Source organism: Saccostrea echinata, unplaced genomic scaffold, assembly GCF_033153115.1.
Source record: "Saccostrea echinata isolate AGI-Se365-2 ecotype Australia unplaced genomic scaffold, CSIRO_AGI_Sech_v1 ptg000001l, whole genome shotgun sequence".
In the NCBI taxonomy this organism is placed as follows: Eukaryota; Metazoa; Mollusca; class Bivalvia; order Ostreida; family Ostreidae; genus Saccostrea; species Saccostrea echinata.
The window spans coordinates 52,508,374-52,522,604 of record NW_026889750.1 but is presented as its reverse complement, the minus strand read 5'-3'; the positions used below and the strand labels follow the sequence as shown (position 1 = coordinate 52,522,604).

The 14,231-nt window shown below is 32.2% G+C and overlaps 1 protein-coding gene across 1 annotated transcript; it reads right to left on the bottom strand.

Moving 5' to 3' along the window:
• Positions 1 to 5,286: 5,286 nt before the first annotated feature.
• LOC133198462 (uncharacterized) lies at positions 5,287 to 6,627 on the bottom strand. The gene has a single exon (XM_061334554.1). The coding sequence runs from the start codon at positions 6,625 to 6,627 to the stop codon at positions 5,287 to 5,289; it is 1,341 nt and encodes a 446-aa protein (XP_061190538.1).
• Positions 6,628 to 14,231: the final 7,604 nt, after the last annotated feature.

Below are 14,231 nucleotides of genomic sequence, written 5' to 3'. Positions count from 1 at the left end.
TTTAATTAAATTTCTTTACCAGTACTTTGAAATTATTTATGTATAAATCATTTTGTAGAGTGTCACTGACATCTATTTACTAAGGTGTTCTGAACGCCATTATTTGTCTAAATAACCATTTCAAAAGAATTTTATGCCTGGGCAAAGAAATTCAAACAAACAGAAATATGGACAAAGGGGGAGGGGGTCTTTTACTGTGAGATAGTTCTTAAGCAATTGTCGATCGGAATCAGCCCACTGAGTTGCGCATCTTTTAACGTTTGCATAAAAAGCATTGAATTTTTCTTCATCTTCAAATTCCTTCACTTTGAAAATAGTTTTTTTTTTTCAGGAAAAAAAAAGCTGAAGCTCTTTTCTGTGACCAACAAAGACTGAACATCTTATGAAATATAAATGATAACATACCTTTAGTTTCTAAGTTTCTAATGACTGGTTTGCGTTGCCCACCCCCCCCTCTCTCTCTCTTGATTGCATGATTGAAATTTAGCAATGCCTAAAACAACATAACAACATAAGATCGACCTTCTTAATTCATTGTGTACAGTAGAGTAGCGACAACAGACCGATGACAACGGATTGACTTTCCGTATCTTGTCATGACAACGGACATAAATTGAAATTAATCAAAATTTTCAGTTTTAATTTGTTCTCATTTTTTCTGTAAAGGCTTACAACATGTTTTGATACTATCTGCACCAGTTGGTGTGTATATTGTATTCTATTTACGAAAAATATAACTTCTCAGTAGGAAAATGAATCAAATCCACGTGTGATTTCAACAGGTTTTATTATCGCCATCGCAAACTCTTCTTTGATTACTTCTTTTAAATGGCTTAAATTCACACAACACCAAAAGGGGTGTCAGCCCTGTTCCCATTGCAATTTCAGACATTGTTACAAATAATTTACCTTGAAAAATGTAAAACTACTCACGACATGTCTTCTTTAATCATGACAACGGACGAATATTAGCATAATCTCACCTATATGCATGACAACGAACCAGTTCCAGTGTTTAACTTTAAAGGTTTCTGACAACTACGGAAGCTAATTAGTGCAATTTTGACACTTTTTATTTTTTTAATTTCTACACTTTAATGTGTAAAATTTACAATTTACACTTTAATCTGTAAAATTTACACTTTAATCTGTAAAATTTACACTTTAATCTGTAAATTTTACAGATTAAATTGTAAAGATTACACTTTAATCTGTAAATTTTACAGATTAAATTGTAAAAATTACACTTTAATCTGTAAATTTTACAGATTAGTGTAAAATTTACATGTTAATCTGTACAATTTACACTTTAATGTGTAAAATTTACACTTTAATGTGCTTAATTCACACTTTAATCTGTAAAGTTTACACTTTAATCTGTAAAATTTACACATTAGTCTGTAAATTTTACAGATTAAAGTGTAAAATTTACACATTAATCTGTAAAATTTACACTTTAATGTGTAAAATTTACACTTCAATGTGTAAAATTTACACTTTAATCTGTAAATTTTACACATTAATCTGTACATGTAAATTTTACACTTTAATTTTAAAAAAACGTGTACTGTAATCTGTAATAATCGAACGGTCGTTCATTATGTTATACCTAGGACATATGAAAAATAGTATAAAACTGAGATGTTCACATGTGTTTGCGTAAAAGTTTATACATGTGTATACGATAAATAAGAATGGGCGGTTTGCTCATGTGCCTCGTAATTTTCCCCAACAAAATATCGGGATTCTGCTTTCAATCCAATATATTTCTTTAATACTATAGTAAAGAGCGACAAACAGTAATAAATATATATCTCAAATATTTTTGTCTTCTCATTTGCAGTTCAGATTGATATACAAGTTTATGAGTCCATGATCATGATGTAAAATATAACAGTTCAAATTACCGTCATTTTAGAACGTAACAATAAAGAAACATCATTGAATCAAAGGATATTAATTTTATGCTGTTCCAAAATTAATATAAACTCATATACTTTAATTATTTATACATGTACATACTTTAATAATGAATATTTTAATTGTTTATTTAAGAATTCTCAATTCAGTAAGTAATTCAATTGTTGCCCGTAATACATGTAGAATGTAATTTAATTAATGCTATCAATAATTGAACTGCTGAGCGCATTTAATGAATTTGCGTATAATTATATCAATATCATATTTATTGAGAAGATATATATATGTGTTGATTTGCTCTTCACTTCCACTGAATTCATAATTCTTTCAAATATTCTATGAAAGTTTCATATTAGTCATACTATATTGCTTACTATTTGTATTATATCCATACATAAAAAATCTGATAAGTAATTATTTTCCACATTATTGTTCAATAAAAAATTAAAATTAAATTTTATCATGCAAGATTCATGGTTTGTTGGCTTTAAAGCCTGTTACTTAAGATGAATGAAGTTGCCAAATTGATTATCTGAATTAAACAGGAAAAAAAAGTGTAGATTTTACAGATTAAAGTGTAAACTTTACAGATTAAAGTGTAATTTTTAACACATTAAAGTGTGAAAGTGTGAATTTTACAGATTAAAGTGTAAATTTTACACATTAAGGTGAAAATTTTACACATTAATGTGTAAATTTTGCAGATTAAAGTGTAAAATTTACAGCTTAAAGTGTAAAATTTACACATTAATCTGTAAAATTTACAAAGTGTAAAGTGTGGAAAATGAAAAAAAAAAGTGGCATTAATACGCTTCCGTAGACAACGGTACTGTCTAGGAGCTTAACGCGTTCCTGGTCGTGTAACAAGTAAACAAATATCAAATTTAAAAGATTTCTTACCATTTAAGGATTGTTATGTCTGGCTTACATGGTTAAAAGAACAATATGAGTAAAAGGAGTTACCTGTGTAGTGTATATACGGAGAATGAAGTAGTAACTCACTTTATAAATCAGATGAAAACGTGGTCTGTGGTTTTGAAAATGCGAATTAGGTCAGTGACAAGCAAAAATACATACCAGTAAACACCCTGAGAGAGAAAGAGAGAGAGAGAGATGACGCATTTTAGCCTCACCATCGTTTAACGCCTTCTAAAGAGGGATAATATTCGTTAACGTAAGAACTTAAGAAATTTTACTTGTTAACTTTACAATGTTTGGAAATGCTAGATAAAATTGGAAATAAACCAAAATTTCTTACTTGGGCAGAGTAAAAAAGGAATGAAAGTGAAAGTTTTGTTTAAAGTCATCATTTTCCAAATTCTATGATCGATACAATGACTTTGTCAGTAAATACAATTTATCATTAAGTCAAATACTGACTGACGTTTTTTCATACTTAGCCATTATTTACACGCTGAATTGTCCATTTGCCCGATCATGACAATGAGCATATGGCGAGATCAACACTTCAAAAGGGGTTGCTTACTTCTCCTTGGCTCCCGATTCGTATTGTTTAAATGGACTTTTGAATTTGGATACGGTTAGTTATCTCAATATTTCATTTGAAAATGGATTAGAATACTAAAATCTTATTTGAAAAAAAAAAACATTGTTTTGAAATGTCAACTTTTAATTACTGATGATTCTATATAGGTGAAACTGCATTCACAAGCTTTTCCTAGTACTGTTTTGTCTTTGAAAAAAAAAACTTGTCCATTATTTTCCATTTTTTATCATTTCTGTTAGCTGAAGTAGGAGAGGCATAGAAGATGTCATAATCACGTTTTTAAACATAAAATGCATAAATTTTACGACAAAATAGCAATTATTCTTGAAAACTACATGTAGTAAAAAAGGAAAACTCCATCTTCATACTTTGATAGGTAAGCAACTCTGAATATTTCCATATTTTGATTCATCTTTAATAAATAAAAATAATATATTTGTGATTTTCATTCATTTCAGTAATAAGATACTTATTTCAACAGTTTTTGTTTCGGTGAATAAATTAAAAATAATTATTAATTCTAAATTGAAATGTTACAGACCAATAGCTTCAAAAACAAGATGTGTTTGTGAAACACAGATGCCCCCGTATGGCAGCTTATGGCAAAGGTTAAAGTTCCTCAAATGCAAGTCAAAATCCAGGCCAAAAGATAAAAAATGTTAAATTTGAAAGCCCTAGCTGCAACTGCTCAAAAGTTATGGCGAAGGTTAAAGTTTTTTAAAAGTAAGTAAAACATCAAGGTCAAGGTCAAAGTTGTTGGTATCCAAAGGAGGGTCTTGTCACAAGGATTACATATGTAAAGTATGAAAGCCCTAGCACCAACCATTCAAAAGTTATGGCAAAAGTTAAAATTTTTCGAAAGTAGGTCAAACTCCTATGTCAAGGTCAAAGGGTCAAAGTGGTTGGTATCCAAAGGAAGGTCGTGTCACAAGGATTACATATGTAAAGTATGAAAGCCCTAGCACCAACCATTCAAAAGTTATGGCAAAAGTTAAAGTTTTTCAAAAGTAGGTCAAACTCCTATGTCAAGGTCAAAGGGTCAAAGTGGTTGGTATCCAAAGGAAGGTCTTGTCACAAGGATTACATATGTGAAGTACGAAAAGCCCTAGCTCTAACCGTTCAAAAGTTATGGCCAAGGTTAAAGTTTTTCAAAAGTAGGTCAAACCCCAAGGTCAAAGGGTCAAAGAGGTTGATATCCAGAGGAAGGTATTGTCACAAGGAATACACATGTGAAGTTTGAAACCCCAAGCTCCAACTGTTCAAAAGTTATGGCCAAGGTTAAAGTTTTTCAAAAGTAGGTCAAACTCCAAGGTCAAGGTCAAAAGGTCAAAGTTGTTGGTATCCAAAGGAAGGCCTTATCAAAAAAAATACGCATGTGAAGTTTGAAACCCCAAGCACCAACTGTTCAGAAGTTATGGCCAAGGTTAAAGTCTCAAAAAATTTTGCAAAAGTGGGTCAAACTCCAAGGTCAAGGTCAAAAGGTCAAATATGATGGTACCCAAAGAAAGGTCTTGTCACAAGAAATACACATGTGAAATATGAAAGTCATAGCTCCAACCAATCAAAAGTTATGGGCAAGGTTAAAGTTGACAACAGACAGACAGACAAACAGACAAACAGAAAACAGACAAACAGATAAACACACAAACAGATAAACAGACAAACAGACAGACAGAACAAAAACAATATACCCTTGGGATCTTTGGATCCGGGGGCATAAAGATTATTACCGTAACTTTAGTTTGTATCATTTTCAATGTGTATACCTGATAAATATAATATGCTAGACATTTCAACCTTGATAAAATTACCAATAAAATAGACATTTTATGCAGTATGAATGAAAAATAAAGTATGCCCTAAGTATCATCACAGGTGAGATAGTTCTGAAGTTTTATATACTTGTATACGTTCACTTTGTTGTTGATGGAAGATCCGACTAATAGCAAGTGATTTCTGAAGTCATAAGCTAGACTTTGTGGATTGTAGACCCCGTCTCTTTTTGTTAGTAGTCGTGACAGAAAGTGGCCATCTTCATTTATCATCTGCACTGAGTATGTCGTACCATCACACACAAGGATGTGTGACAGGGCGTCTGTACAGACTCCATAAGGGTATAATCGTGGCCCTGATGGAGGTCCTGTGTAGGAAAAGCGATATCTCCCTCGTCGATCTGTCACCACAACAGCACGGTTGTTGTCTGACACAACCACATCTCCATTACTGTTCTCTGTGATGTATCGAGGTTTACTGTACAGTTCTTGACCTGCACTGTTGTGTTGAATGGTCTGGACCTGTCGTCCTTTGCTGTTGTATCGAATTATTTTAGCTTCTGAATATTGATCTTCATCTGCGTCATAAATTCCATTCCCTACCAGTAGATCTTTAGTGGAAGAGCAGTAGATACAAAGAGGTTCCCATGTTTCTGGTTTCTCTATGAGTATAATTTTTGTTTTTGTGTAGGATGATATTTTACTAATGTTTAAATCGTTGTCTATATAAAGTAGGTCATTTGCAGAGTTCATTGTATGTACACCACCACTACTTTTCTTGATGACTGTTAGATGATATAACGTGTGGCCTTTGAGATTTGTCAAGAGGAGACTTACTCCATCACTAATAGCCACCAGGTCTGTTGTGGAACAGGAAAGATGATACCCACGTCTAACAGTGGCTACACTGACACATCCACGGGACTCAGCTGGGTGTTTCCATTCAAAAAAGCGTTCGGATTTTACGCGCCTTTTCCCGCCTTCGGTGATTTTGATTTCTTCTAAGATCTTTATGAAATTCTGTTTGTTGAATTTAAACTTCGGATGGAGAACGGTGGGTGTAGAGGTTTCTGAAAGGTCTTTCATCGTGTTCACGGGGGTGTTCTTTCGAAAGAAGAAACGTGCCTGTGTTTTTTCTGATCTTTCATAATTATGCTTCTTATCCTGCCAGACGGAAATTTGTCTATTTATACATTTCTGTTCTCGTTGCAGTTCAGTATCTTTTATTTTTGAAATTGGACTTCTCTTTAGAAAAGAAAGGAACTGTGCGGACTTGTTGGCTAATTTTTCAAATTTTAGTTCATAGTTTTCTATGTTTTCAATTTTTCTCTGTTGTTGTGATATGAATTTCAGATAAAGTTTCAGTTCATCTAAGTGTTGTAGACTCAAATCCACCTGATCTTTTAGGATCTGACCTTTGGAAGCCATATTTATCTGTAACATTGCTATTTTTGTTTGACTCGTGCAGATGTCAGATTTGATGTCATTCAAAATAGCAAGTCTGTACGGGAGAATCTCACTTCTGATGTTCGCAATTCTGTCTTTATGTAATTGTCTGTGAAAATTAAACACTGACGTTATTTCAAAAAAATCATGTTCTTGGTGACCTTCACACTTGACGCAGATCGGATATTCACACGAATGACACCATATTTGAAATGACATGTCGGGATGTTTTTCACATGATTCCGTTTTCCTAAAGTATCTTTTCTTTAAACTGTAAATCCTGACGTAATGATGTTTAGAGTCCAGATGAATGAGGTGCTTCTCCTTACAAAAAGCGCAGAGATCTTGCTTACATGTGTGACAGTGGAATTCTAAATCACGTGAACATTGTGAACACTGTTTAACTTTCACCGATGTGGTGAAAGTCCTATCCACTGTTGTCGCAAATCGTGATATATTTTCCTCTTCTTGAGCTTCAAAATTTAAAAGTCTTTTAACCAGTTTACCCTTTTCATTGCTCTGATTATGCAATCTAAAAATAAGGAAAAATGTTAGGGTTTGTTTTGAAATCAATTGACTTTTTTTTCTTTTTTTTATTTGTAAATAAGATGTACATTTATATGGAACAATGTAATATATATTGATTTTAAATGCATGTATATATATTTAAATTGGTCGAAAAGGATGATCCTCTATAAGGCCATTTTCCGGCCTACGATAAAATCACTTAAAAATTAGACTTTATGTAACTTTAATCATTCTATTTAATGATTCTGGTTTTTGTTTTTCAACATTGATCGCCTAAGTCACATGATTTAGAAATAACAAATGGTGGTCAAGAAATGAAAAATTGAGGGTAGGTCTTGAAACATTAGGTTTTTATGCATATTTCTAAATTTAAATGATCAAAAATTGTTTATTTATGTAGGACATATATCAAATTAAAGTAATAAATACAAAGTTTGTTTCATTTAAGGATTAAGATAAATTTTTATGACGTGGATTTTGACGCATTGACATTTTGCATATTTTGACTGTAAATCTTTACAAAATGCACACCATATGATGTTAAAAAAGTTTAATTATTATTCAACTTAAAAGTATTATTTCATGTAAAATTTATATGTAATTGTGCATTGTTTTTATAAGATATACTACCAATTTTACGCATGAAATGCTCACATAAGAAATATGGTTTCGAAGTATCATTGAAGTTTTTTGTTTGTGATTGAATAAAAATTGAGTTGGTATGAATAGAACAGATTCTAAATTAACAAAAAATTAAGACTCCATTAACGTACAGAATTAAAATATTAATCTAAGTACATGTCGATTAATCATATTAGTAGTGAATATATAAAACTAAGAAAGGCTGTTTTAAAAATATATACTGGTATGTAAAATGAGTTAACATCATAAGAATTGCTTTGATTTCATTTTATTTCGCATGTATAACAATATATTTAATTAAAAATGGTATTTAAAATATAATACACAAATGTATATGTAAAAGTCAAATCTCCCCAACCCCAACCCCAACCCCACCCCTCCTTTTTAAAGGCACCCCCCCCCCCAAAAAAAAACGGGGAAGATTTTCAACAGTTCCTTTCACTATACATATCTAACGTTTTAGCTTATCCATGGACTAACATCCCAGGTACAAAATGGGCCCTAAGGGATTGACACTCGCTTCGAACTCCTGAGGTTCAAGGGTTCGATTCTCGTTCCCAATGCCGCGTCAAAAACTAAGGCATTTAACACGGCTACTGACTGTTCCTTTGATAAGTCTTCGGCGTTAAAAGTAAAACTAATGGGTCTTTTATATATTACCTTAAAAAAGGAGGTCGCGCCGATAATGAAACCATGCATAAATCAAAAATTGTGACATTTGCCTACAGCGGATAAACTCTTTATTTGGGTGAAAAAAAATTCTAAAATGGCGTAAAGCAACATTCAAACGTCAATCACATGTAACCTTAGGGAACTCCTCTCTCCCTTGAAATTTCATTTTCAAGACCGAACTGCTGTTCCTGTAGATAATAATGCTACCAAAAATGTGTGTTGCTTCCTGAAATCCAAATAGACTGAGTCCTCTCAACACAAAATATTTGGATCTTATGTCACTCATACAGAAAAATATGGGGGTCCTTCTGAAAGATGAGGCTAGAATTCTAGTTATGAAACCATCCCATCAGTAATTCACTATCTATGGAAGTTACATGTGATCCTATAGAAAAATACGTTAGTAGCACAAATAGCAAATGTAGCTTCCCACTATACAACAAAGATATCTTTTACCACTTCTAGTACTAACAGATTTGCAGTATTCCTAAGGAATAAATACAAAAATGTAGCATAAATAAACTTAACTATAATAATGATAATAAAATAATAATAATTATAATAAGAACTTATATTCACACCTGGGTACGTAAAAAAGGGATTTTTTTTTCCTCTTTATTTCCAGCAGACAGTTCAATGAAAGTTGACTTCACGTGTAATTTCATAACTTCCAGTCTTTCCAGTACTTTGATTTTAGATTTTTTGGTAAAAAGTGGACAAAATGCATGATATATATATATATATATATATATATATATATATATATATATATATATATATATATATATATATATATATATATATATATATATATATATATATATATATATATATATATATATATATATATATATATATATATTCTATTTAACAGAAAAATGTAATCTAACTGAAAGTTTACAATATGAAATAATCTACATAAACTGATGGCCTTCATATTCATTTATTAGATTTTACTGCAAATATCGTAAAAGTGAAGCGAAAAGTTTTTATTTACATGTCGTAACCACCTTAAACCAAGTCAATAATCTGAGTGTCACTTTTTGTGTTTATAAGAAGCTTACATATAAATTTTGGTTTTGGTTTAAGGTGGTTATGACATGTGTATGAGTTGCCTAACACAGCCACCCTCTTGAGTTTTCCCATTACCCTAATGCTAATAGTGACTGATAGTATACTATTTTGTGACCTTATATCATAACAAATATTATAGCATCATTAACTAATCAACATTTATCATTAAATTGGATCATTAGCCTACTGATTCATGCAATTTTTAAAGAAAAAAATACTACTTGAAAATTTGAAGTCATTGTAGGCCGCAAAACGGCCTTATAGAGAATGGTCCTTTGCTGAAGTCTGTCAATAATATTCTATGCGACGTCGTATTATCTCCATACTTGATAGAAATGTTTTAACAATTAATTCAAATAATTCTTTTTAATTTAAATATATATCATGGCATCTTTCAAACTTTAAAACTGCGAAAGCTGCTCACGGAATAGGTCAAAATTTAGCAATTTTCAAACAATACACTAGATGATGTCTGTAGTCATGTCTCTGTAAACTGAATCAGAAACGAAAAAAATGTAGACATTTAAACTAAAAATCTGAAAATTCTAGAGTAATTCTGAAGATGCTGGAAAGAAATACGCCTTTAATTTGTTTGTGAAAGAAACAGGCGGATTTTGAAAGGTTATACTGATATTCTCTTTCAGACGGTCTGTGAGATAACGAATTATCAGTAGGAGTTAGTAATGTCATGGAAAAAGATGGTTAACTGATGTAGAGGTACGCGGATAAAAAATATAAATCATTGACACGCATTCATGCTACGTGTAGTGGAAGTATTGTTGGCCAAATAAATGCCTATTTGTAAAATAACTTTCTAAATAAGTGTGTATTTTTCTAGACTGTGTGTAAGAAGTAGAGGAATAGTATTTTTGAGAAAAGAGCATGCTCTGAGCACTATCATTTTTTTTTAACCGAGACAGGCTACTCACACATAAGTTAATGTTACGGAGATTTCAACAACCTCGTTTGAAGACAGTATTTCATAAATTCTATGGTCGTTATAATTACCTTATTAGCAAATATAACGTATCACTGGGTCGTATTTTGGCTGACTTGTTTCATACCAGTTAAGCCTTTGTTTCTATATTAAATTTGACTACGGAATGTTCCATCTACCTGATCAATACAAAGAGCTCGCAGCGTTGGTTTATATCCTGTACACAGAATTGTATTGTTCGCAGTTTTATAAGATTGATCGCTGTTCGTTTTCGTCGCCTTTTTCTTTTTTACTTTACAATATTGTGAATTGTGTTCTGGTGAAACAAACATTTTGATTAACAAGACATGATTTCTAGTTCATCAAATGCAAAAAAAATCAAGCATCAACAAAATAATACATTTATATCGTGCGGGTTTTTTTTTCAAGAAAAATAAAGAAATTGGCAAGTAATTTTCTTCCGCATGAGATTAGAACAAATTTTTAACCTAACGGATATAACGAATCAAAGTTAAAATGAATCAACATCGTCTTTCCCAGGCAAATTGTTTCAAAGGTGTTTTACTGTATTTGCAATTTATTGTCAAAAAGAAAATTATTTTACATATCTACACTATATTACAAATTTATACATCGGATATACTTCAAAATATTTCGATTTAGGAGTCATTAACAGTCATTTTAATACTAAAGTTCAATGCTGATTATATGTTTGCAGAAAAACGTGTATTTGATTAAATCACAGAAGCTACTTACGTCTCTTTCAAAAATTGACATCTGGAAGTCGTCATTGATATTTTCAGTTCCTATGGAGAGAAGATATTTGTACATTTATGCCGTTAAATACGTTCACTGTGCATGTATTCATTCAATACAATCATAAAAGATAATTTCAATAAAATTTGCTTTGCACGTCTTTCATACAAGTGATAAAAACTATAAACTATTTATAATCGTTCACAACTGTTACATGTTTATTAAATTTTGAAATGCACTTTATGCAAGTAAATGATTCGTTAATCGACTATTTTTCCTTGAGTGCCTTACACTTTTTAATGAATGTTTTAGAGTCATATCCGGTACTTTGCACTTTAATAAGGAAGTAAGGTTTGAATATACAAACGAGGCTGTCTATGTAACAAGAACATGGACACTGAAAATAGAAATCCTGTGTATATTTGAATGTGGTGTTTTATTTACTTTTATCTACCAATGAAAGGACAAGATAACGAACAGTAATTATGTTTAAGTCTTTTAAAACAAAACAAATAGGGAGCAGAGCAAACACGAATCTCTAAAACATCAGAGGTGGGATCAGGTGCTATGGAGGCGTAAGCATTCCTCTGTCGACCGGTCTCACCCACCGTGTACTCCTTAACATGATCAGGTAACGGAAAATCCGTTGAAAATTCAGTGCAAAAAAAAATTGTATAAAAAAGGGCAGTCAGCATTTGACTTAATGATAGGTCGTATTTGATGAGAAAGTCATTGTATCGACCATAGAATTGACCAAATGTTGACTGTTGATATCCACGTTTCGTCAACTTTTTTGTCAGTAGCTTGCCTTCTTTCAAAAAATGTTCGTACGTAGAGCATGCTCTTACGTACCGAATAAACTTTGGAGACATTAACTCTATATGCAGGTGATAATGGTATGTTGCTACATAATTAAGGGAAGTTGACGATGGAAAATCCATCACCTTTTTCTAAAATGTTTTATTGTTATGTTACCGGTGTAATGAAGGAGTGAGCACCCCCTGCCGATCGGGCACACCCGCCATGTGCACCTTGTCATGATCGGAAAAAACGGGGAAAAACGTAGACAATTCAGTTTGTACATAATGGACTAACAACGAGTATGAAAAACGTCAGTCAGCATTTGACTCAATGATGGTTGAATTTGCTGACAAAGTTATTGTATCTTCCTAAAAACTTGCGAAATGATGATTTTAAATTAGACTGTTGATAGAACGTCGTCGATATATCAAGAAGATAACGAACAGTGATGGAATGTTAAATTGAAGGCCACAGCAAGCAACCCCTTTTGATGTAAAAGTTTTTGAATAAATTCTGCTTCATATGAATACAAAAATGGCTGCTAATAACGAGATGCAGTAGGAACCCATTGGAATTCCTAATAATTGTTAGAAAACTTGATCTCCAAAAACTCAGAGAAATTGTCAATCAGAAATTTAAAAGATTCGGAGTACATGTGTGTGCAATCAGAATGTTTCTTAACAAAATAATTTTGCAAATGACAGTAGACAAGGTAAGAAAATTAACGAGTTTTATTTCTATTTAAAAAAAAAAACAGCTGTCAACGATGTCAAAGAGCCTGAATTTAAATTTATCGTTGGAATGGTTTATGAAGTGTTGACAAAAATAAATTGATTGGTACCAAAAAGAATAACTATTCCTTCGCTAAGCCCTTGGCACTTCGACTTAATGTTGTGGGACTTTCAGATGGGAAGTTAAAAACCGAGATTCCGTGTCGCTGGCACGATAAAGATCCCTCACTGCTCAATGGCCCTGAGTGCCGAGTAAAGGTCTAAATTTGAAGCCCTACACCGGTGTATGGTGACGTCTTTATATGAGTGAAGAATTTTAGAATGCAGGGTAATATAACTTGTAATTAATCATTTTATCCTGCTGAGTTGAAGAACTAGAGAGGAAAAGGAAACCGCCTCTGGCTTTGACGAAATGAAAAAAGGTGAGGATAACGAACAGTGTTCGATCTCAAAAACTCTACAAACAAATGAAATAATCTTGGATCTTCACTATGGAGGGGTTTGATTTAACAAAAATTGTTGAAGTACTTACTAGAATTAAAAAAAACATCTAGTCTCCATATTGACAGTGTTCACATTAATATGCCCCCAAGTGCTGTGTCAGATCATTACCTTGTATGTTTCACAAGAAAAATGAATAATTTGATTAATTTTATTCGTAAATCAAATCACTTCTGAATTCACATTTATAAAAATACTTTAAAAACTTCACTGGTCGCAATTTCCTCGATGATTTAGAAGTGGTAATTTTTCTTCGTTGGAAATCATCCTATCATTAAGTCAAATAATGACTTGTGTGACCGGTAGGCATGGGATGCTAACACTCCATGGCACCTGATCCCACCTCTTATGTTTTTGTAGGTCCGTGTTTGCTCTGCTCCCGATTTGTATTGTTTAAATGGACTTTGAGCCTGAGTATTGTTCGTTATCTCCATATTTCACTGTAATCCCTATGGATTCCTTTGAAGTTTTTTATACACAGTTTAAAAGCGTATAGAAATTAGACAAGCAAGTAGAAGTTAAAATGAAATATGACGATAATGAACAGAAATCAAGCTCAAAAGTAAATCGCTTATACCTATAATCACTAAGTCATAGAACATGTATAACAATTTTTATCAAAGAAATGTATTTATTTTTTTTATCAAAGAGGAGTTTTCAAAAAATGTGCCCTGTGGCACATGTTCACTTGCTGTGACAGCAGAAACATCAGAGTATGTACCCATTTTTACACATTGGGTGCTGTTATTCAAGTACGAGTAAAATCATTGAATTCGCATTTGAACAAAGTTGCAATTCTTTAATTTATCCATAAGAATATTGTGATATACCAAATCAAAAGCCTTGCTGAAATCCTTAATGCTATGTCTATGAGATTACCTTGATCCATAGCATGCAAACAAGTTGATTTAGTGAGTGCTGTTTGACAAGAGTGGAATTCTCGA